At 41.6% G+C, this 25170-nt stretch overlaps 1 protein-coding gene across 1 annotated transcript in view; it reads left to right on the top strand.

Annotated features, from left to right (window-relative positions):
* Positions 1 to 22238, top strand: part of RTF1 (RTF1 homolog, Paf1/RNA polymerase II complex component) — a 33838-nt gene extending 11600 nt beyond the window's left edge. The window contains 16 exon segments of the mRNA XM_063117692.1: positions 1925 to 2072; positions 4013 to 4214; positions 6891 to 7005; positions 8107 to 8218; positions 9829 to 9964; positions 10617 to 10794; positions 11388 to 11470; positions 12099 to 12186; positions 12290 to 12397; positions 13052 to 13129; positions 13928 to 14049; positions 15088 to 15145; positions 17830 to 17907; positions 18292 to 18387; positions 18758 to 18869; positions 19608 to 22238. Of these exon segments, the coding sequence (XP_062973762.1) occupies positions 1925 to 2072; positions 4013 to 4214; positions 6891 to 7005; positions 8107 to 8218; positions 9829 to 9964; positions 10617 to 10794; positions 11388 to 11470; positions 12099 to 12186; positions 12290 to 12397; positions 13052 to 13129; positions 13928 to 14049; positions 15088 to 15145; positions 17830 to 17907; positions 18292 to 18387; positions 18758 to 18869; positions 19608 to 19714 (1821 nt within the window). The 3' untranslated portion in view covers positions 19715 to 22238.
* Positions 22239 to 25170: the final 2932 nt, after the last annotated feature.

Here is a 25170-nt window from a genome sequence, read left to right as displayed (position 1 = left end):
TTAGGATTGAGTAAGTCATGACTTACATTTGGTTTGTAAACCTAAGGGCAGGGATTGTCACACTACCTAACTTTGTAAGCTGTTCTGTGCGCCTTTTAAGCTAAACTGCGAGGTATAAAGGCTGTAAGTGAATAAACTTTAACATTACATCTGAGTGCAACTACTGTATATTTCACCCAGCTAGAAGAATCTCCATTTAAGTTAAAGAATCTTTAAGTTAAAGAAATAACTTACTGCAGCTGCTATTGGCTATTTCCTCAATTGCTTCGAAGCAATTTGGATTGTGAATGGTCATCTTGTCTTCTTAGAGGAACAGTCTTCCAAACATTAAATTTACTTATTGAATTACGTTTTTCTTGATAGAAATGTGGGGTACAAGTCAAATAAATAAATATGAAGAGTAATTCCAGTGGAAAGCAGCCCACAACTGCTACACAATAAAACTCTTAAAATATGTTGCAAAATATGATACAAGAACTTAGCAGGATCTCTCGAGTGTTGGTTCTTCTGTCTCTTTGATCCTAGCCACCAAATGCGATTGGATAACTGGTTTGCCTCCTATCTAGCGGGTCGCTCTTTCAGCGTGTTGGCTAATGGCAGCTTGTCTTCTTCTTTTCCCCTTTCAGTAGGGGTTCCGCAAGGCTCGGTGCTTGGTCCGTTGTTGTTTTCTTTATACATGTTGCCCTTGGGTAATCTTATTCAATCTCATGGCCTCCAGTATCATCTGTATGCCGATGATACACAATTATATCTTTCATCTCCGGATCTTTCTCCTGATGTTCACGATCGTATCTCGGCATGTCTTTCAGATATCTCAGCTTGGTTGCTTCATCGTCGTTTGAAACTTAATATGGCAAAGACTGAATTGCTTGTTTTTCTTCCTAAACCTTCTCCTCATCTCTCATTCTCTCTTACTGTCAATGATGTTACGCTTACTCCAGTCAAGGAAGCTCGTAGTCTTGGCTTTATATTTGATTCCTCGCTCTCCTTTATTCCTCATATTGAGGCAGTAGCTAAATCCTGTCGTTTTTTCCTGTATAATATTGCCAGGATTCGATCATTTTTGTCTGTCTCTTCTGCCAAGACTCTTGTTCATGCATTGGTTATTTCTCGGTTGGACTACTGCAACCTTCTTCTCACTGGCCTTCCTTCTTCTCACATCAGTCCGTTGGTTTCTGTTCACCACTCTGCTGCTAAGATCATCTTCTTGGCTCGCCGCTCTGACCATGTAACTCCACTTCTGAAATCTCTTCATTGGCTTCCAATTCACTTCAGAATCCAATATAAACTTCTGTTGACCTACAAAGCTTTTCACTGTCTAGCTCCTTCCTCTCTCTCCTCTCTCATCTCACACTATTGCCCCGCTCGTGCTCTTCGCTCCTCTGATGCCATGTTTCTCGCCTGCCCAAGGGTCTCTACTTCCCTTGCTCGGCTTCATCCATTTTCTTCTGCTGCCCCTTATGCCTGGAACGCTCTTCCAGAACATTTGAGAACTACAAGTTCAGCCGCAGCTTTTAAAGCTCAGCTAAAAACTTTTCTTTTTCCTAAAGCTTTTAAAACTTGATTTTGTTCTGACTTTATACTGTTAGTTTTACCCTACCCAGTGCCTGTTTACCCTACCCTGTGCCTGTTTGCATTCTCTTCCCCTCCTTATTGTTTTATTATGATTTTATTAGAATGTAAGCCTGTGCGGCAGGGTCTTGCTATTTACTGTTTTACTCTGTACAGCACCATGTACATTGATGGTGCTATATAAATAAATAATAATAATAAGAAGAAGAAGAAATCCACATTATGGGCTTCTCTTTAGTTTATGGTTTGTTCCATTTCTCCAGTAAAATTAACTTGTCTTGATGTTTAAATTTATGATATATTTGGAGAATGATTTTAGCCTTGCTTCCCTTTAATTCTTCTTATGCTACAGTGGACAGTTGGAGGTTCCAAAAACAAAAAGAAAGGAAAAGTTGGGAAAGTAGAGAAAAAAGGTGCCATGAAGAAACAGCTGAACAAAGCAGCCTCATCAGCCAGCTCTGATAAAGACAGCTCTCCAGAGAGCTCAGCACCTGAAGAAGGTAAAAGAGCGGGTGTGACAATAGGATGGATTTTCATTGGGGCACTCACTTTTTGATGGGTTAAAATATGGATGTTTTTTCCTAGATATTTGCAATAAGCCAGGCTGATATATTAAACATGTGTCTACAATGCATGTGCAGTTACTTTTTTTTAAGGTCTGTTTCAATCTCTGTTCTTAGATCTAGAAATGAATGAGAAGAAAGGGAGGATAGCTTAATAAAATACCATTGATTTTATTTTCTTGGTCTGTTCTTAGTCCTTTCTCCCTCCGTATGCAAATTCATTGTCTTGGAACTATATTTATAACTGCCTATAAAAATAGTAATCAGCCTGTTGCTTATTTCAGATATAAGATGTTGCTCCTTTATTCCATAAAGTGTATCAAGCTCTTTTTTAACACATTGTTATGGAAACTATCAGGAAAGCCATATCCTGGCTCATCTGATATCAACATAGTAAAGTGAATGATGAACAAATGCTACCAATAAGACTCTAAGAAAGTGCCCTACCTGCCATAAGCAGTGGTCTCACTTATTCAGCTTTGTTGGCTAGTCCCTAATGCTTCATAACTGATACTAAAAAGTGAGTGAAATATTAGGGAATACCAGTACCATGCCCACTAAAACATCTTTGCCCAAAGCCAGTAGTTCTTAGCCTTTGAACTGAAGCACAAGTCCCCGTGATAGGTGCATTTGATTAGAAATCTCTCTGTTCTGAGCTGGAGGAGGTAAGACAGAATGGTGAGTGTGTGTTCATCTGTAGGAAGAATTCAGCTGGGAAGGATATTAGAGTATTGGCTGAATGAGAAAGGCCAAAAGGAAAATAGCACAAGTTAGTTGGTGGCAGTGTTAGACGTTTTTGCCACTTTTATTTTCAATAGGTTTTGAAGTGTTTCTTTACCTTCAGGAATGTGTTTCATCTGTGTCATTGCTGTAACGTGCTTTGTTGTAACCGGAGCCTTAGCTAGACAGGTTGAAATCCCGGGGCCATCCCTGGGATCGTCCCTGTGCGTTGACATGATGCACAGGGGATCCTGGGATCAGGGAGGGATGATCCCTCCCTTGCCCCGGGAACTCGCCCTACACTTTAGGCCCACTTTTTCCACGGTCTCGGGCTGAGTGGGTGTCACGGTTTGTCGCGGTTCTTCATGAGGAGTTGGGACCCGCGCACGGAGCTCTGCGCCCATCAGGGGTGGGGTGGGGTGGGGGAAGCGGGGATACTTTTTTAAAACAACAACAACAAACCTTTCCTTTTGCACACGTGTGCTCGTGCGCATTTTCTGTTTCTTTTAAAAAAACACCAAAATGGCGGACGCAACGTCCTCTCCTTCCGAAGCTGTCCCGCGCCACGTGTAAACAGAGGGGGGATCTTGCAATAAAAACATTGCAAGATCTTCACCCCTCTGTCGCGCAATAACAGGTAGGTCTAGCTGAGGCTTTACCCTCAGAATAGAATGAATAATCTAAATAAATGTAGCTAAAAGCATTCTCAGTTTTGAAATCTTCTTGACATTGTTGGACCTTTGGCCTGTGCGTATACATTTTGCCTAAAAATAACATTGGGCAAAGTTTGAGTCTTGCAACTGAATACTATGCACAATTATGCCCTCCTTTGGCTCTTGATTTCAGTTTATCAAGGGATAATATTTATTATCTCCTACCATAGTCAAAGTTTGTCAGTGATACTTGCATCTTCCTCACAGGTATGTATGCATTTTAGTGCCATCGGTGTACTTAACGCACTCTGAAACAGTATAAGCAAAACACAGGTCCCTGCCTGAGGAGTTTAGAGTCCAATGTTAGATAGATACAGGGGTAAGGAGGTTAGGGAGATACAAGGGTAAAAAGGAATGGATGTGAGCAAGTGCAGTTATATGATGTCCTTGGGCTTGGAGTTCCTTGGCTCCATAACATAGTGAAATATTTCTGATCTCTTTCAGGTGAAGTATCTGACTCGGAAAGCAACACTTCTTGTTCAACCTCGGATTCTGATTCAACTTCTGACGATGAGTTTACCGATGGGTATGGGGAGGACCTCATGGGCGATGAAGAAGACAGAGCTCGTCTGGAACAGATGACAGAAAAGGAGAGGGAGCAGGAATTGTTTAACCGGATAGAGAAGAGAGAGGTTCTGAAGAGAAGGTGACTTACACAACCATTTCGGGGCACTTTGCACATGCATCTTACTTCCCCTTCCCCATTTTAGTCTTTTTAGCATATCTACTGTCTTTCCTTTGGCTCCATGCCTACTTTCCCTTAGAACTGGGAGGATATCTGTGAACCCCCCAGGGAACTTCGGCTATTGGGCAGTATAAAAATGCAATAAATAAATAAATAAAAATGGTTACTTGTTGGCCTTTGGTTTATTTTGCCAAAAACCAAGTTTAAAAATAGAATAAATTGCAATGCATAAAGTAATTCTGTCTTTGCCATATTAAGTTTCAAACGACGATGAAGCAACCAAGCTGAGATATCTGAAAGACATGCTGAGATACGATCGTGAACATCAGGAGAAAGTTCCGGAGATGAAAAATATAAATGTGTATCGTCAGCATACAGATGATATTGGAGGCTGTGGGATTGAATAAGATTATCCAAGGACAACATATGTAAAGAAAACAACAACAGGCCAAGCACTGAGCCCTGTGGAACCCCAACTGAAAGGGGAAAGGAAGAAGACGAGCGGCCATTCGCCAACATGCTGAATGAGCAACCCGCTAGATAGGAGGTGAACCAGTTATAGGCGGAGCCGTAAAATCCAAGGTCACGAAGGAATCCAAAAGAAGATCATGATAGACCGTGTCAAAGGCTGCAGTAAGATCCAGGAGAATAAGAGCAGAGTAGAGGACTTTAAACTTGGTAATAAGAAGATCATTCGTAATCTTTGTAAGGGTTGTCTCAGTGGAATGCAAAGGACAGAATCCAGATTGAAAAGGATCCAGAGCAGAGTTACTAGAAAGAAAATCAAGACAACGAGAGTAGACCACACGCTCCAGGATCTTTGAAACAAATGGCAACAAAGAGACAGGACAGTAGTTACAAAGAGAAAGCACATCAAGAGCTGTTTTTTTAAGAATAGGAGAGACCGTAGCATGTTTAAAAGCAGAAGGAAATGAACCAAATAAAAATTAATAATATGAAGCAAGGAAGGGAGGATAGCAGGAATAAGATTAATAAAGACACGAGAAGGGATAGGATCAAGAGAACAAGTGGAAAGCCTCGAAGAGCGCAGTATTAGAGACAGTTCATCAGCTGAGACCGAAGAGAATGCAGAAAAAGTTGCAGGAGGAACTGAAAATTGAGGGACAGGAACTGGAAGAGGGGCAGAGCTGGCAAGATCAGAGCAAATAGTTTGGATTTTAGCATTGAAGAAAGAGGCAAAGTCATTAGCAGACAGAGAGGGTGGGGGAGAGATGGGGGATTAGGCTTCAGAAGAGAATTGAAAGATGTAAAGAGCTGCTGAGGATGTGTAGCGTTCGACTGGATCAGCAGTGAGTAATACTGCTGTTTAGCCAAGGAAATAGCAGAAGAGAAGGAAGAAAGAACAAATTGTAATGGACAAAATTCTCCCAGTCCCTGGTCCTACGCCAAAGGCGTTCAGCCGCCCGGGTACAAGAATGAAGGTAGCGGATGAAAGAGGTGAGCCACGGTTGGGGTTGAGAAGGATGAACCATCAGAGTCGTAGATGGAGCAAAATTATCAAGAGTTGAGGATAAAGAGGAATTAAAGAGACAGCTGAGTCCAAGGAGACGGCAGAAATCACAGAAGGAAGAGAGGAAGCTAATGATTGAGAAAAAGGCTCATAATTGCTATTTTATTGTTTACTGTGTACAGCATTATGTACACTGATGGTGCAATAATAATAATAATAATAATAATACAACCATTTCTCAGGTTGCAAAAAGTTACCAGCATGTGTTAGTTTTGTTTTCAACTTTAACTGCTCCAGAGTTAGCTATCAAGCAACACACACTGCTATTTGAGCCTGACAGGTCTTAAAAGCATTGAGAGATAGTATCTGCTTTTGCTAGGAGAAATTACATTCTTGTACCACTTTTATATGCATTTTCTGACCCTGGAGCTCTTAGAAGGACATGTCATTCCCTTGTGCTGAACTCCAGGCTCTTCTTGCAATCTAGACTGGAATTGATTTAGGATGGAGAGTTTTGGTTGTCTCCTGCAGTGCAAATCATTGGTAGCATTTCACCTGCAGCTGTTTGAATTACAGATTTCTAAAAAAAACTTGGTCAGGTAAAGCTCTCCATTTACTGACATAACCAAATGGTTGAGTATTTGCTGTTTTGTTCTGACCATGCCAAATCTGCCTGTAAAGACTGTTTGGGCTTCTGATGTATACAATACATCAGTGTTCCCAAACTTGAGGGCCTGCAGATGTATTGGGCTATACTGGTGAGTGATGGAGCTGTAGGTTGGGGAAGGCTGCAGTACAAGTTCAGTAGATCCTGATCTTAAATTTGGTAGTTTGGTGCTTCTGGATATTTTCATCTGTCTGAACTCTGCTCACTGAAAAAGTAGGTACAAACCCCACCTACTTAAAATACTGAAGGCTGATTCACCTCCCAGCTTGGTTGTTTCCTCTGAAACCGAGCAACTAAGTATCTATTCTTGCCAATAATTTGCACCTTGTTTTGGCATTATTACGAAGGGTTTTAATTTGCTCCCTTCCTGTTTATCATTCCCTTGTTTTAGGAGTTTTTAATCCATCATACTGTTTTAGTTCTCTTCCAATATTTGATGCTGTCTAAAACTGATTGCAGCCTTCTGCTCATCTTTTTTTTAATCTTGTTTTGAGCCCAGGTTTGAAATAAAGAAGAAATTAAAGACAGCAAAAAAGAAAGAAAAGAAAGAAAAAAAGAAAAAGCAAGAAGAAGAACAGGAGAAGAAAAAGCTCACACAGATCCAGGAATCACAAGTAAGAAAGCTCACTTTAACACACAGGTGCCAAAACTATGGAGAGTGGGCAAGCCCTAACATGTGGCAAGAATCATAAAGCCTATTCCTGGAACATGTTTTCCTTTTTTTTCTTGGTTTAAACCATGTGTCCAATTTCTTTTGTTCCTATGTAACCAATGGCAGAGCAGCAGTGCATTATTAACTCATTTGATTGACACATTTGCCCTTTATCTGCTTTCCCTCAGACTGTTTACATAAAATTAGCTTCAGTGCTTGCTGAAAACATGCATTGCCAGGAAATAATATTTATTTATTTAATTCTTAAAATGTATGTCCTGCCCTTCAAATTAATTATCAGGGTAGCTTAAAATAAAATATTTTAACAAACACAATAAAAAGCTAGTACATAACAATAAGCTAAAAACAACAGATCCATAAAAGCTGTAGAAAAGTAATATATGAGTTGGAATAAAACATTAGAAAAGTTTAAAAGCCTGGGAAACTAATAAGCCCTTTGCCTGGCACCAGAAAGACATCAGAGTAGCCACCAGGCAAGCCTCTCTTGGGAGTACATTTCAAAGCCAGAGCACCACCTCTGAGAAGGCTCTTTGCCCTGAAGCACTCTGCCATACCTCAGACGTTTGAGAACCTGAAGAAGAAGCTGATTATCTCAAAGTATTAGCAGGCATATGTAGAGACAAGCAATCTTTTAAGTACCCTGGTTCCAAACTAGCAGCTGTATTCTGAACTATCTTTCAGTCATCAGACCCACCTAAAAACCATCATAGTATTCTTACCTGGAGGTTACCCGTACATGGATAACTGAGGCCAGATTGTCTCCATCCTGGGAAGGACACAGCACCAATTTAGTTTTTCTGCTGCCTCACCTAAGGAGATGAAAAAGAGATAGTGCTGCGTGTCTTCTGCATATTGATGGCACCTCTCCTCAAAATATCTGGATTACCTCACACAGCAGTGTCATGTAGATATTAAAAAGCAAAGGGAACAAATTGTACCCTGTAGGATTCCATAGCAGAAATGCTAAGGTGTTGAGTAGTGCCCCCAACCCAGCACCACCTTGTGGCATCTTCTATCTAAATAGAAATTTGTTTTTCCTCAGGTAATGTCACACAATAAAGAGCGGCGGTCAAAGCGGGATGAAAAATTGGATAAGAAATCCCAAGCCATGGAAGAATTAAAAGCAGAAAGGGAGAAAAGGAAGAACAGAACAGGTAAATTCAAAAGCCTGTGGCTAGATTTATAAAGATATGCAGTAGTGTACATTTCCAGTTCACATAATATGGATGCCATTTGATGCCCAAGACTTTACTCTTTGCATATTGCTTATATGGTGGTAAGATTCTTGGTTGTGCAGAGAAGCACATTCCATATATCTTCTGTTTTCTTGATTACTTTTTATCCATTGGCTTTAAATGCAGTGAATTCATATACTCATAGTTAGTGATAGACGTATGCTATCAGTTTGAACTAATGGGTTACTGCAGTGTTCATCTACCAAATCAGCTTTTATTGTATCAGGTCTAAGCACAATTTTCTTTTCATATTTTCACTCTTTCCTATTTTCATTCTTTCTTGAGTTGTTTTTGATTGATAAATGTTTTTCCTACTAGGTGGTTGCAACCACTAGTTAATTTAATATAATCCACATTACAGTATTTAGAGCATCTGGTTTTGTGAGGTGGTTTGAAATTATATTTTACTTATTTAAGGTTATTTCTAGGCTGACTTTAAAGATAGAACCTTCTCATTCCAAAAAGGAAGCCATGTTCATTTTCTAATAATTTATGTATTTGTTTATTACATTTATATACCGCCCAGTAGCAGAAGCTCTCTGGGTGGTTTACAATAATGCAAGATTTCCTCCCACCTTATTAAATGTAAGAGCCATCCTGGATCAGACCAAAAGCCTGTCATCTTGTTTCCCCCTGGGGCCAACCAAATGCCTCTGGGAAGCCCACAAGCAAGATATGAGGATGATAATTCTCTCCTGCTGTTCTCCAGCAACTGGTATTCAGAGGCATGATGCTTCTGATCGTGGAGGCAATATGCAACCATCACGACTAGTTGGCTCATTGACATTGGTAGTCTTATTCTCCTAATCCCCTTTTAAAGCTGTAGTTGGTGGCCATCACTTCGTCTCTGTTTTTTCCTGAACTACCACAACCAGAATGTTAGATTTTTCTTATGCATCAATGACCTTCACAATGAAGTTAGACTACTTGATGGTTAAGCTAGCAATCTTCCAGTTGTGTATCATCCCTTTTGTAATCAAGGATTTCCCATTCTCAGTTGTACTTTTTTCATTGTACAGCAGGCCACCATGCCATAGCATTGGCAAAGTTCAGACAATCAATGGGGGTAAACAACCCAGTATAGGTCTCCCCCCTCCCCCCACCACCCCTGTGTCTGCTGGTCGTGTGACCGGGATTACCCATGTCGCATCATGGGTTACTATGCTGTCCAAACTCAGTGCATGACATGGTCCTAGTGATACTGTGTTGTTTTCCCCGCTGATCGTCCAAACCCAGCCATTAAGTTGTTTCCAACCTCTGTTTCAGAGTTTTGAAAGCCCTCTTGGGCATGTGGGATTACTTACAAATTCTATGGATCTTTGGGCAGACTTTTAATGTTAACATTTTGGGAAAACCTTAATTTTTTCTCTTAAAGCTTCATACAACCCTGACACAAATTTAGTTACAGATGAATCCTGGTTTTCAGGTTGTGTTGCGATATCTGTCTGGCTTATGTTTATTTTTTAAAGAAGACCCAAGGTGACAAAAACTGAACAGAAAACTCCAGTTGTATTCTTTTTCATTTGTAGCTGAGTTGCTTGCAAAGAAGCAGCCATTAAAAACAAGTGAAGTATACTCAGATGACGAAGAGGAAGAAGAAGATGATAAATCGAGTGAGAAAACTGATCGTTCATCAAGGTCTTCATCTTCTGATGAGGAGGAAGAGTGAGTGTTCCCATAGGCTTGAGTGCAAGGGATACAGCTGATCATGTTCCTGTTTGTAGTACTAGTTTTGCGTTGAGCAGAGGATGTGTGCATTATGTAATAGTTCTTCCCACTTCAGTAGACTTGTTTTCCTCTTATGGGAACTAGTGTGGTATAATAGTTATTTTCAGACTAGGACTGGGGAGACCCCGTTCAATATTCCACTCAGTGACTTTGGGCCAGTCACTCTCAGCCTATCCTGCAGTCACAGGATTGTTGTGAAGTTAAAATGGAGCATGGGAGAACCATTTCCATCATCTTGGAACAAAGGTGAGATACAAATTAGGAATTGCAATTTGGATAAACATAGGAGGCGAAGAATCTAAAATGTGACTATCTCGGGCCAATTCCTATCCTGTCCAGGTGAGTAACATAAAAATCAATGCTATTGTAGAAATGCGACTTTTTTTTCTTCACAGTGTGTGGATTTGGGATTCTGGTACTTAGTTTCATTTTCAATACTGCTTAAAAATGCAACAAAGCTAGCAATGATCAACTACAGAGAGAACAGAACTGGTGAATGTGCTGTTTAGGCTAATAAAGCAGCAACTACTATGGACTCCCATTTTGTAGGAAGGTATGAATAGTCTTCTTTTCTTCTCTGTCACACTAGAAAAGAAGAAATTCCTCCCAAATCACAACCAGTATCCTTGCCTGAAGAACTGAATCGGGTTCGATTATCTCGACATAAACTGGAGCGGTGGTGTCACATGCCTTTCTTTGCCAAGACAGTCACTGGCTGCTTTGTGCGCATTGGGATAGGAAACCACAATAGCAAGCCAGTTTATAGGGTAAGTATATCCTCAAGTGGCCCTCATTACTGTTGGCACTTAGAACAGCAAGCATTCCCTAGTCTAGTTTGTTTATGAGCTCTCAGTGCCTCTTAATTTTATAGCTTCTTCTCCCCCAGACTAAGGAGCTGACAGGCCAGATTCAGGAGAAGGGAGGGAAAGAGCTTCCCAGCTCAGAAGAGTGGGACAAAACAGCTTCACTCTTAACTTCACTTCATACGGCTGGTCAAAACACCTTCAAAGTGAAAGCCATATGTTCCTGGCCTGTGTGAAAGGCCTGTCTACCTAACTATGATTCTGCCAGTTAAGCCAAGTTGCACAGGTCTACTACCAGCAAAAAGGAACTCTGTGAAGTCCACATTTTTACTCACTAACCAACTCACTTCAAGGCCTTCCTGCATCAAAGTGAATGATAAACTAAGAACATCATGATTAATGTATCAGTAGGCATGCCATTTTGCTCCCGCTCCTTCTGTACCCTCTCCTTTTTGAGTCTGCTTGCTCTTGAATCTTTTTTCTCCTTTGTTAGAAAAAGTATATATAGAATTGCCCATTTTTATTTATTTATTGTTTTCTCATCTTCATTTGTATAGGTGGCAGAAATAACTGGTGTTGTGGAAACGGCAAAGGTTTATCAGCTTGGGGGTACCAGGACAAACAAAGGGCTGCAGTTAAGGTAAGACATTTGGAATATATATTGCATTACTGTGAGGGTACGGTAAGAAGAGAGTAGAACAGTTGAATGCCACACTTCTTTTCTCCTTAATCAGTAGAAATTTGATAAATTTATTCTTAGGGTTTCTTTGCCTACATTTTTTGCTAGGGATAGGAAAAACAGAGTGCTTAAACAAACATTGGAGTTAGTGAGACAGTGGTTCTGTTCAGACAAGACACTAAGCTAACCCTTTTGCAGCAAACGGTTAGTAAGCATGTTTAAACTGAGGTTATGTAGCCACCATGGTTAGGAATGGTTCACATGACACGCTAAGTCATGGTGCATGCAACACAGTAAGCAATAAAGTTTAGCTCAAAATGCTTGACCACCGTGGCTTAGCGTGTTGTCTGAACAGAGTCACTGAGTGTCTACTGTGCTATTGGCACTCAAATTTTTTCTTCGCTGGTACTTGCATTTGGAATGTATCTTTCTTTAGCAGAGGCAGAACTGAGCCTGATGTAACAGTCCAATATACTGAAGAATGGTATAAAAGTGCTGTGTTTGATGTCTCTGTACCACTACTCCTTCTCCAGTGACTGGGAGATGAGTGAAGTTGCTATTATACCCAGAACTATTTTTCTCTGCACAGGCATGGTAATGACCAGCGTGTGTTCCGTTTAGAGTTTGTCTCCAATCAAGAATTCACAGAGAGTGAATTCATGAAGTGGAAGGAAGCTGTAAGTTCACTAATATATTCATAAGAGCTTTGACAAGAATATAGTGTTGAGCACTGAATAAAGTCTTCTGACACTTTCTCCCTTTCCTTATAATTGTAACTAGATGTTTTCTGCTGGGATGCAGCTACCTACACTAGATGAGATAAACAAAAAGGAAGTGTCCATCAAAGAAGCCCTCAACTATAAATTTAATGACCAGGACATTGAGGAGGTAAATGAAGAAAATGTTCTTTTGAGCTGGAACCATTCAATTGAAGGTTCATAATGGAAAGGTAGGTGAGGCCTTAAAAGAAATGTTCTCAGATGCCAAATTCTGCTTCTATAATGATAAGTTGGGTTATAGACTTTATTTCTGTGATGGAAACGACATAGTTGAAGACTGTTTAGACCCTACTGTGGTACCCTATTTTCCTCTGTCTACTTTAGATTTGCAAAAGTTAGATCACAGTTAAAATAGGACTAATACTTTGCATAGAGATAAGTAGGGCACAGAAGAGTAGGTTTGGGATGAGGCGGCGGGCAGGGCCAGTATCTACCCATGGGAAAAATTTAGCTTTGCTAAATAGCAGCTGCTGTTGGTAATTATGTTACAATAAATATCTGTAGTTACCCTTGATAGATTCTTGTGTACTATTAGGTCTTCAGCCAGTGTGTTCTAAAGTGCTTCTTTACTATTCTTGCGCTTCATAAATACAGGTTGGAAAGGGACGGATAAGCAAGGCACCAAATGGATGATATAGGAGCTGAGCTTGGCTTGTAAAGGATTTGATAAAGTAAAGATGTGTGGTAGCTAACCATCAGTTGGCCTTTTATTCATAAAATCCACGTGTTATATAATATTGAGTGTTCTGTTCCCCATTTGTAGATAGTAAAGGAGAAGGAGAGGTTCCGGAAAGCACCACCAAACTATGCCATGAAGAAAACGCAGCTACTAAAAGAGAAGGTAAAATGCAGGGGTGATGGAAAATGACCCTCCAAATAGCTTTTGCTGGAGGGTTAAGGCTGTTTTGGGTGCTGGTTTTTGTAACTACCTTTTAATAATGTCACTTGGCTTCTTTCCTGACAGAGAACAGTATCATCTTTCCCTGCTCTGAGTCTCTTTCCCTACAGTTCCTGTAAATGAAAGTTTTGTCACATGAACATAATAGTTTTAATCGTGCATGCTTTGGATTAACCCCTTAACTTGATTTTCCATTTTTGTAAAGAGTGAAGACTTGTTCAGTTTTTTATGGGCTGTAAACCTTAGGCATTTTTTACTGCCAATAGATGTCGTAAGAGATCCACTTTATTGTAGTTTTTGCTCTGTGTGATAGAGTTAAAATTACTAATCTGTTAAATGGGATAAAAGAGTAATCCTGTGGCCTCTAGACAGTGTCTGAGGGGCCGTAGGATACTTTGGATTCCTGAATCTGAGGTCAGAAACAGTGTTCTGACCTTGGAGCCAGATATCTCTGAAGCTGGGAACTTGACTTCAGAGAAGGGAGTAAAGGGTGTGTGCCTGTGGGAGGGAGAGGAGGGGACTAGAGGCTGGAACATGAGCTATCCCAAGTCCAGAGCTTAGGAGCCTCGAGGGCATAAATCATAGGGTTGCATCCTTAAATCCATAACTGAGCTACAAGTTGTTCTTCTTGCCCTGTGGTTTTTATCTAAGAGTGACTTGATCTGTTTTATAATCAACTCCAACCCATATAAGTGGTTTTATGGTGACAGTTCAGGTCTAACAAATAATTCTTTATTGAAGGCTATGGCAGAAGACATGGGAGATCAAGACAGGGCAAAACAGATTCAAGATCAACTTAATGAATTGGAAGAGAGAGCAGAGGCCTTGGATCGCCAGCGAACAAAAAATATTTCAGCCATAAGGTTGGTAGCTAACAATGATTGTGACAAGAAAGCACCGAACCAACATACTAGGCTATAACCCTCTTCTTATCATGAAGTCACTTAATAATAACTTCAAAGAGTTCTTGCTAATTCTCTTCATCTGGAAGAAATCTGTCATTTTTCAAGAACTGACTACTGGAAAAATAGCTTGTTTGGATTGCAAATTGAAGAAATTACTTACCGTATTTTCCGGCGTATGAGACGACTTTTTAAGTCAGGAAATCTTCTCAAAAGTCGGGGGTCGTCTTATACGCCAGGTGTCGTCTTATAGGGCGGCTGCTGTAACTTCCGAGCTGGACTGGAGAATCTGCGGTCGCCGCATATGGTTCAAATCCCCATCCTTCTGTTTAAGGCTTGCCTATATATATACACGCACACCGTTGCCCCCCTCCGCCTCTTTCTTTTTCTCCCCCCCCCCCTTTTATTGTTTGGGTTCTGAGGGTGTCAGTGGTTGAGGCAGGCAAAGGGAGCGCGAACCACTCGCCTTCAACCGAAGCCACGAGCTCCTGAGTTCTCTGTGTGTGTGTGCGTGAGAGAGAGAAAGCGAGCGAGCGAGCGCGAGCGAGCATGAGGGAGGGAAGGAGGAGAGCGAGGGGGGGAGGAGAGTGACCGAGCGAGGGAGAGAGGAGAAGCGGCTCAGCGAGCAACTCCTGACGGAGTCTAGCCCGGCAGCGCGCCACAGACACAGACTCGTAAACCGGGAGAGAATGAGAGTGCGAAAGCAGCACCAGCCTTCCTCAGCTCAGGCAGCCGCTTCTCGCCAGCTGCAGGCGCACAACTAGAGCAGGGAGAGGAGAGGCGGGGAGGGGAGGCTGAAGGGGGGCCACAGAGACACATTCCCCGCACCCTCGCCCGCTCTCCTACCTAACCCCAAACTCTATATTTTAACTGGAAAAGTTGGGGGTCGTCTTATACGCCAGAAAATACGGTATTTAGATTGTGAATTTAAGGGAGTTCTTTGCTTCCATGGCAGGGTAGGGGGGCTAATAAATTCTGATACTACTTTTCTTTTTTCAGTTATATTAATCAGAGGAATAGAGAATGGAACATTGTGGAGTCCGAAAAGGCTTTAGTGGTGAGTGCTACTGATGATGGAGCTGTGCAAAGAGAAGGCAAAATAAATTGTTATGGGAAAGGTGGCTATCTGAACAAAACAGACTTTTTTCCTTCTGCAGAAAGATCTGCTTTTTACAGCAAAATACTGTTGTTTGGGCAGTCATGCCAAGGTGCTATTAAGTATGAAGGAATGACTGCAGATCTGCCAAGCAGCATCACTTTCTGCTTAGTGAGAAAGTGCCCTATTTATAATTCTATCCTTGTTTCAAAAGAGGACAGTCGGTCTGCAAAAAAGCTGGAAAGGTCCCATCAGTCTACAGAAACAGGACCATGAGTAAAACAGCTGTGGAGGTTGCCTTCCTCTGTCAAGCAGAACATTCTTACCTGGGAGAATGAAGAGACTTTAGTTGTCTTTGCAGTGGCACTATATGTCTGTATTTTGAAACTGTCTCAGCCTGTAAATGCTTGACCTGATTTTATTTATTTATTTATTTATTTATTTAGAGTATTTTTATCCCGCACCTCAGCCAAAAGGCTCTCGGAGCGGCTTACAATGTATCAATAAAGAAGACAGTCCCTACCCTCAGGCTTACATTCTAAAAAAAGACGTGACACACAAGGAAAAGTGGATGGGGAGGGAAGAGGGAGAAAATAAAAAGAAATTAAGGAGACTGTTTAGGCTGGTGGGAAGGCCCTGCTCCGTCCTCTCATCTCCCAATGGAGGGGCAAACCAACAGCTCCTTCTTCCCCACAAGGTGAAGATGTTAGCCCTGTGGGGGGGGGGTCCAACTGAAGCAGGCCCCAATGGTGCTGCCTGCTCCAGTCTCCCTCGATCTTCTTCCCCACAGGGTGAAGATGTCAGTTAGCCCTGTGGGGGGGGGGTTTTCCAACTGAAGCAGGCCCCATGGTGCCTGCCTGCTCCAGTCTCCCTCGCATCTTCTTCCCCACAGGGTGAAGATGTCAGTTGAGAGAAGGGAAAGAATTGGGGTGGAGTGCTATTGCTCTAAGCCAAGAGAAGTGCTTAGTACTCTTAACTGTAGCTTCAACCTCCCCGTGCACATGTAAAAAATAGCATGTAAAAAATTTCATTCGTTCCAGTAACTACAGGAGGTAATGGGAACTACTTGTAAAGAGGGAGGGTGCTTCACATGCCCCACGCCTAGCACCAACTATCTGCCCAAGAAAGAGGGATCTAAATTTAAGATCCGTTTACAAAAGAGTTTGTGTGAAACCTGTTGCACAAACGGAAGAATAAGAACTGCAATAGAACCTACCTATTATAGTAGTTTTCCCCAGAACTTTTTGGGCTGGAGAGCACATTTGGAATGTTGAGAGTGTCATGGGCGCTCTTACAAAATGACTACCATGGGACTAGGGCGGTCACAAACCTCCCACTTCCCAGAAGGCAGACTTCTGAGGCTTAAAAGAAATTTAACTTGCCTAAGAACCTAAGCATAAAGCAAAGGTTCAATTTGAGCTCTTAGACAAAAATCCATTCTTTGGAACCACAGTTTTTGGCTCTAACTCCCATTTCACAGAAGTGGAACAAACGGAGTACGACGGCAGAGGTGGAGTTTGAACCCCAAATGGCAATCCACATATTTACCCCCACAAAGCATAACAAAATACCCATTTCACAGAAGGCAAATGGGTGATGCTCAGAAAAATACAAACAGGCCAAACACCCACCCATATCATAAACAAGCCCAGGTGCAGAACATGCTGTTATACACACATGCACATGCACACCAGAACACATCACACCAAAACAAACCAGTGAATGCACACACATACACCACAATGCTCCCTACTGGCTTACCTTTTCCATTTGTGTAGATGGCTGGGCACGCCTCAAAACAAAACATTGGGCCACAGCCACCCACTATTTTTAATTTTTAGGAATGCCCCTAGGGCTCGCAGGCTTTCTTGGAAATGAAGAGGGCGCTTTGCTTTGCCTTTATTTTTATTTTTTAATTAAAACCTAGAGGGAACAGGGAGCCTGGAAAACAATATGGGAGGTGTGCAGACATTGAGGACCTTGATTCTCTTGCATAAACTCTTGAACAAAATTTGCAGACAGACATAGTGGACATCTTCCTTCATCTCCTTATTCTTTGGATCCAATCCGTCGTGTTTTGAATCTTGCATTTAAGAAATTCTAACAATGCATTCTGTGGTGTTCATTTACAGTACAATAAATGAACAGTACAATAGATACAGCTGACAGTTTCCCCCTTTTCCCTGAAGTCCCCCAAATCTGCCACAGAGGGTTGAAGGACCCTTTGGGGCTGGGGGGCGGGGGCTTCAGGGAGGAGGACGGAAAGTCCGCTCACAGAATGCTGAGTGAAGCCCTGAATGATGTGAAACTTTGGGTTACGGAATAGAAATGGAAGATACTTCTGATACCTTGTAGGAATGGATAAACGTTCTCATTGAGAACATGGGAAGAGACATGCTGGATTAGACCAAAGGCGTATCCAGTCCCGCATCCTGTTACCCACAGTGTCTCCGGGAAGCCCAGAAGCAGGACATGGGGGTGGGTGGGCAGTAGGCCTTTCCTGCTGGTATTTGCAACTGGTATTTGCAGGCATGTTGTCCCTGATCCTAGAGGTAGTGCTAATCCTATGGTGCTGTGTCAACCTCTGCCGAGGAAAGCATAAATAAGGCAAAAGATGATGCCGTACTTTATATTTCTCTCTGCAGGCTGAAAGCCACAGTATGAAAAACCAGCAGATGGATCCCTTTACTAGGCGGCAATGTAAACCCACAATTGTCTCTAATGTAAGTAAAATGCACAGAATCAGAGCGCTGGTGAACATGGTAGACTCCATATGGAGGCATTAGTAGAAATAACTATCCAGACATCGTATCAGTTAACTAAATATGAACCGGGATCAACATGACACTGTAGTCTTATCATCTGTGGCACAGAAAAACAGTAAATGCATGTCATGCTCCAGCAGAATGATATATTGGTGAGCAAATGCAGGTTATACAATTGAAGTGGAATACTTATTATGTCCCCCTTTGAAAAATCACTGAAAATTGGAAAGTTCTAACTCTGTATATATTAGTTCGTGGGATGTGAATGTACCCAGTATGAAAGGAGAATTTTAAACCCAGAAGGTGGTCAGGTTGATAATAAATCTCTTCCCTTTCCCACAGTCCAGAGATCCTGCTGTCCAAGCTGCTATCCTCGCTCAACTGAACGCAAAATATGGATCTGGTGTATTGCCAGATGCTCCAAAGGACCTGACCAAGGTATGTGCCACCAAGTATTTGCTGTTATATCTGCTTATATCTTCTAATCCTAAGTAAGTTATTTGCAGAACTGTAACCATGTGAAGTAATTGCATTTTAAACCTTAGATCAGGAATTGGCAACTTGTGCCCCCCCCAGATGTTTCGGCCTACAACTTTCATTGTACCTTACTTGTTTGGACTAATGGGAGTTTAGTCCAAAACATCTGGAGGTTGCTCACCCCTGCCTTAGACCCATCTATGACTTGTTTCTGTAAAAATCTGTTTGGTATATTGAAAGGAAAACTCCATTCCGGAACCATAGTCTGGAATTGATTCCACCTGGCTTACTTTCTGCGCTCCTTGTTACTGAAAGCTTTATCTTCTTTCAGAGTCAGGGAAAAGACAAAGATATGAATTCGAAATCAGCCAGTGACCTCTCGGAGGATCTCTTCAAAGTGCATGATTTTGATGTGAAGATTGATCTCCAGGTTCCCAGCTCAGGTAGGCGTTGCTTCCGGGGGAATGAAATGTGAAGGTGACAAAAAGACTTGAGTTTCAGCTGCTGCCTTGCATGAAATGGTAATGTTTTAAAAGCAAACATCTAAAGCCTGTGGATGGAAAACAAGCAAATTTTGTTCAAATTTGTTTTATGGCTCTTCATATGTTTCAGTCATGACTTGACTAGATAACCCTGAAGTAGTAGGCCTGCTCTTTTGCTGGATACATTTGCTGGATGAACTGAGGGGCAATTTGTAGCGCTCCAGATGTTTTGGCCTACAACTCCTGCTTAGCATAGCTAATGATGAGGGCTCATGGGAGTTGTAGGCCAAAATATCTGGAGGGCCACAAGTTGCCCACCTTGGGTTAAAGGAACTGGAAATGAAAGAATAATGCAGCTTCTAAACACAGGATCTGCTTCATGGTTGAGAGAAGCTACTGTTGGTTTGACCTTAGGTACTACGGATTTCATGATTCCCCTCTGTAGCTGCTACTGCAGAGTCTCGCAGGCATTACTGCCTTTCTTTGCGATTGCATCTACAGAAAAGTCAGCTGCACTGAAGGAAATGGGTGTTTGTCTCTAGGACTGTCCTCTGCTGAGTGTCTTGGAGCAGGAATCTGGCTTGTGTTTACATTACGCTAATGGCACTATACTGATCATGCTGATCCTTTGTAGAAGGGAACATGTTACCATTAAGCTTTGGTGAGTTACACATCTTTGTGTGCCTTATCTTCCCACAGAGTCCAAAACACTGGCCATCACCTCCAAGGCTCCCCCCGCAAAAGATGGCGCCCCTCGGCGATCACTGAACCTTGAGGACTACAAGAAAAGGCGGGGGCTAATTTGAGCACACCCACTCTCTGCTGCTTCTGATCCTGCATGCTACATGATGTCCCACCCTTTATTTTCTCCCCTCCCTCTTCAGTTTACCCTTCTGGGTTGGAGCAGCAACAGAGCTGGGAAGAGACTCTTCAAAATTGCCAGCCATCTGTAATATAAACCATTGACTCTTTACTGTATAGACCTCCCTTCTTGCCCTTTCCTCCTGCCATCCACAAATATGGATCTGTGCTATTTTTAGGGGGTGGGTGGGATTTTTTTTTAAAAAATACAGCTCTTTGCAGTTCGCTGTATGCATTCAGTGTTAACCCGAAGTCTGAATTTTTTGCAGGAATCTATTGGTGGCAGAAGCAGTGTGTTAGCACTTGGCTCTCTTAGTACCACAAGCAAGGAAAGTTAAACAGTGGCACAAGACCTCTTGTGAAGGTCGCCTGCACTTTTTTCCTCTTCTTCTTCCCACTGGCTCCTAGCTTTGGAGAAGGGCGTATTTACAAACTGGTTTAGGTTGAAAGTGTACATTTTTTGGGGGGTGGGGGGTTGTGAGAATTTTTTCCAGGTAGTTTTTTTATCATTTTTAACCTGCAGTAAATTTGTATCTGTCTGTCACAATTCTTTAAAGCTGTCTTGAATTTCTACCAGCTATATTTGAGCATCCAAAACAGCAGGGGCAATTTAGTAAATGTTTTTTAACAAACAACAAAGCCTGGCTGACAATAACTGTGTAACTTCACACTTTTCTGTTTGTTCTTATAAAATCCTTTCCCTCCTCTCCCTCTAGTGTCTTGCTTTGTAAAGCAGTAAGTACCTGTGCCCTTGAATTCCCTGCTACAGGTAGGTGGGGCAGTTCAACTCCCTGGCCGCAACTTGGATCTTTTTTTCTCCCCCCACCCCTCTTGTTTAACAATTCTATGAAATCATCCAGTATTTCATTCTGTCTCATTGTCACCTCAGCTTTTCCAGGCCGGAAATCTTTTTTCATTTGCCTCCTGTTTTAATTTTTTTTAAATCTTGTTTTGCAGAATGGGAAGGATACAGTAACAAAAATATATAAAAGGGCAGTTATTTGACCTATATGTAACTGGTACAACATGTGCAGTGGAATTCCAGCACAAGGATTGTATGTATGGAATGTCTGAATAGGAACAAGATGACTGCTTGATAATCACTCAGGTGTAAAGATCAAAGTGTAAATAAATGACATTTTATCAAAGAGCTCTTCAAAATGAACTACAATGAATTATACTGAACGAAGAACTCCATACATTGATAACACACCAGTGATCTAACAGGTCACGCTAGCACCAGTGGTGGAAAGTGTCCTCAACAAAGGATGCTTTCCGGACTAGGTTAAAAGGAAAACTCCTACCACATGTGAAGCATTCTTAAGCAGCCCCAGAAAATCTTTGCTTACATCTGAATAAAAGCTTTGAGTCTTGTGGCTGTGAACTGTGGGGTCCTTCTTAATGCTTTAATTCTATTTCTTCTTTAGTTCCTTATTTAATACTAGGGCGGCACGTAACTGTGTAAAACCTGATAAAATGAAGAAGGTGCGGGGAACCAATCCTCCTGAAGTGGGTTCTTGTCAAGTGGTGTAAACTGTGTGGCTTTATTTACTAGATAGTCCATAGTTTTGCGGACTATTGTGTAAATATGTAATCATTCTGTTTTTCTGCCTTTTTTTCTAGCTATTTCTCTTGAGCTCTTGTGGACTCTTATTTACATATGTGCTTCTAACTCTCTCTCCCCCCCCCCCCCGAAAGTGGATTTCTAGAATCTGCCAGTGTATAGCTGTTTGGGAGCCATCATGATATACTATGTAGATATGCATCTCCATCACTTGATTTTTTTGCCAACGACATCATTAGTAACCAGTCTCTCCAGTTACCAACATTTCTAATGTAGAAAAATAGAGGTGCAAAACTCTTACAGGGTTTTGTCGGCCCACCATTTTCTACAAAGCTATGGCAAAGGAGCAAGAAAGGAGCAAGCAAATGTTGAACCAATGTTCTTAGGATAGCACCTGATTATATCATGGTAGTCCACAACAAACATATGCAATCCTGGTACACTTCCTGACAATGGGCTTCACAATCAAAGTACTGAACTAAGTTGTAAATAATGCATCAGTTTTCCCCTTTCCAATTGGGTTAGAGGAGTTGATCAAATAAAACAGTGGGGAATTTATTTAGGACAGAAGTGAATGAGGTAGCTGTCCTCATGCATCCCCTATTTACCAAACATTGAAACAAGATGTCCTGCTTTTCACAGAGGTAATGAACATGTCCGTATACACCACCTGTTTTCCACTGAGAATAATGCATTGAGGGAGTAATTTTTCTCAGACAGTTATGGATCTAATTGTGTATGAAGGTGTAATGTTTTCTCCTCTTTAAGTGCATGTGACAGTGAGTGATGACAGCACAGGCTCAATGGGAGGGATGGTTTTATTTGCTTTAATTCATTGATGTCTCGGCAGCGTTCGTTACAAATGTATAGACTTCTATAAATAAACTTTGGTTGGTTTTAATAAAGCTGCTTGTGTTTAATTCTTTGCTGTTAGGTGCTCTACACACCAAAAACATACAAATTCATACGTTTCTGCTAGAAAACAAAGTTTATTATTTATTTATTCATATCCCACCCTTCCGTGCAAGGAGTCAAGGGCAGCTAACAACCCGTATAAAAACAACTCGGCATACAAACACTGTAAATACCATAACTCCAAAATTACAAATTTTACACTTGTCATTTGGTTACTTCAACTCTTTTTTTTTTTTTTTTGTCAAATTCAAATTTACTCATTGCAAAGGGACAGAGCCGTTAGAGGAGTGAGAAAAGCACAGACACCCTATACTAAGCCAGTCCTTGTGTGAAAATCCTGTGTGCCTGTGCCAAAGCCTGGAAATTGCTATGTACGAAAGCCCTGTATGTGGTTGGATGGTGGTTGTGAGAACATCGCAGCTAGATTATAAGCAGAAATACTTTCAAGGCAGCCGACAAGATTAGTCTGTTAAGCAAGAGTTACAATGGGAAGCTCCGGGTTAAAGTCTGGGTTAAAGACAGAGAAAGTTTTTGTCTGTCTCTTCTGCCAAGACGCTTGTTCATGCACTGGTTATTTCACGGTTGGACTACTGCAACCTTCTCTCTGGCCTTCCTTCTTCTCACATCAGTCCGTTGGTTTCTGTTCACCACTCTGCCGCAAAGATCATCTTCTTGGCTCGCCGCTCCGACCATGTTACTCCGCTTCTGAAATCTCTTCATTGGCTTCCAATTCACTTCAGAATCCAATATAAACTTCTGTTAACCTTCAAAGCTTTTCACGGTCTAGCTCCTTCCTATCTCTCCTCTCTCATCTCACACTATTGCCCCGCTCGTGCTCTTCGCTCCTCTGATGCCATGTTTCTCGCCTGCCCAAGGGCCTCTACTTCCCTTGCTCGGCTTCGTCCATTTTCGTCTGCTGCCCCTTACGCCTGGAACGCTCTTCCAGAACATTTGAGAACTACAAGTTCAACCGCAGCTTTTAAAGCTCAACTAAAAACTTTTCTTTTTCCTAAAGCTTTTAAAACTTGATGTTGTGCAGACTTCTACTGTTACTTTCTACTGTTAGTTTTACCCTACCCTGTGCCTGCTTACCCTACCCTGTACCTGTTTGCATTCTCTTCCCCTCCTTATTGTTTTACTATGATTTTATTAGATTGTAAGCCTATGCGGCAGGGTCTTGCTATTTACTGTTTTACTCTGTACAGCACCATGTACATTGATGGTGCTATATAAATAAATAAATAATAATAATAATAATAAAGTCAGGCTGCCCAGAAACAGCAAAAACCCTGTAAGGAAAACGTGTAAGATCTATAAGAAGTGTATGCCATCTATCTATGTATGTATTTATTTATTTATTTATTTATTTTATTACATTTCTATACCGCCCAATAGCCGGAGCTCTCTGGGTGGTTCACAAAAATTAAAAACATTCAAAGTATAAAACAACAGTATAAAACCATAATATAAAATACAATATAAAAGCTCAACCAGATAAAAACAGCAGCAATGCAAAATTACAAATTTAAAACACCAAGTTAAAATTTATTTATAGACTGTTAAAATGCTGGGAGAATAAAAAGGTCTTCACATGGCGTCTAAAAGCATATAATGTAGGTGCCAAGCAAACCTTCTTAGGGAGCTCATTCCACAGCTGGGGTGCCACAGCAGAGAAGGCCCTCCTCCTGGTAGCCACCTGCCTCACCTCCTTTGGCAGGGGCTCGCGGAGAAGGACCCCTGAGGATGACCTTAGGGTCCGGGCAGGTACATATGGGAGGAGGCATTCCTTCAGATAGCCTGGCCCCAAGCCGTTCATTTCTAGGTTGAAGTTAAAAAGATTAGTGACCTTGTGCCAAGAAAATTGGCCATTCTTCACCAGAGATCAACCCACATTACTGTGGCCTGCCAAGGGTACATTTGAAATGGACAGGCTCACGCACTTGAAACATCATTTAGAAGGGGGGGGGGGAACCCTCTCCTTTTCCTGTACTAGCAGCAGTTATGTTTAGACCACCAGAAGTGGCAAGACTTCAAGCCGACATGCCAACCCCCAGAAATGAAAGTTCTGGGTTGTTTGCTATCCCTTCGTTCATAGGAGTTTGAAGGTTAAGCATACCCGATTTGAGTAAAGCAGATCTAGATCATAGAGAACTTCATTTGTCTGGACAAGTAGCCCAGCCAAATGTGATGGACTACTTGAACAATGAGCTTGAAGGGTTTGGTCCCCCAAAAGGAGTATCCACTGTGCACAGCCTATTTGGACTTGTCCTTGCTAGAGTCCTTAACCAAAATCCAGAGATCCCTGATATAAAAAGTGAGAAGTTTACTAGACTCTGGCATTGAAAATACTCCCAGTAAATTGCTTCCTGTGCACACTTACCCAAATTTTGTTGCCCCAAACCAAGCTCCAGTCAGAGCTTGCCAGCTTTGGAATTCAGCTGATAATTAGAATTTTAAACAGCGATTACCTAGCCCTTACGGTCTAGCCAAAAACCCTTCCCCACTGGAGAACTTGCTTTAACAGAAGCAGACCTCCAGCGTGGTAAGACAAGAAAGAGAAATCCTTTGTCAGACCAGTTCTCAGATTTGTGAAAAAAGAACAAATATGATTGCTATTTAAGATACAAAACAGTTTAAGGATGAAAGCACATTTAAGAACAAACTTGACTGGAATGTGCTATCAACCTAACCCCAGGTGATCCACAGAACGCCTGGCAAATAACTGATTTGCTCCTAAATGAGCTTCTCGGTGAAATTTCAGAGAAAATTAGGACTACAATCATCAAGTACTGGAAAGCTTTGCCAGAAGCCACCCGGTACTGGGATGACATGCGAGAAGAGAAAGAACAGTTAGGAACAAAGCTGTTAACTAAGCAATTGCAACAGCTTCAAACCTCTTGAGAAAAGCCCCAAAGAAGCCCA

The sequence above is a fragment of the Elgaria multicarinata genome, chromosome 2 (assembly GCF_023053635.1).
Source record: "Elgaria multicarinata webbii isolate HBS135686 ecotype San Diego chromosome 2, rElgMul1.1.pri, whole genome shotgun sequence".
Lineage (NCBI taxonomy): Eukaryota > Metazoa > Chordata > Lepidosauria > Squamata > Anguidae > Elgaria > Elgaria multicarinata.
Note: the sequence above shows the minus strand (reverse complement) of the source record. Positions and strands in the feature narration are given on the sequence as shown.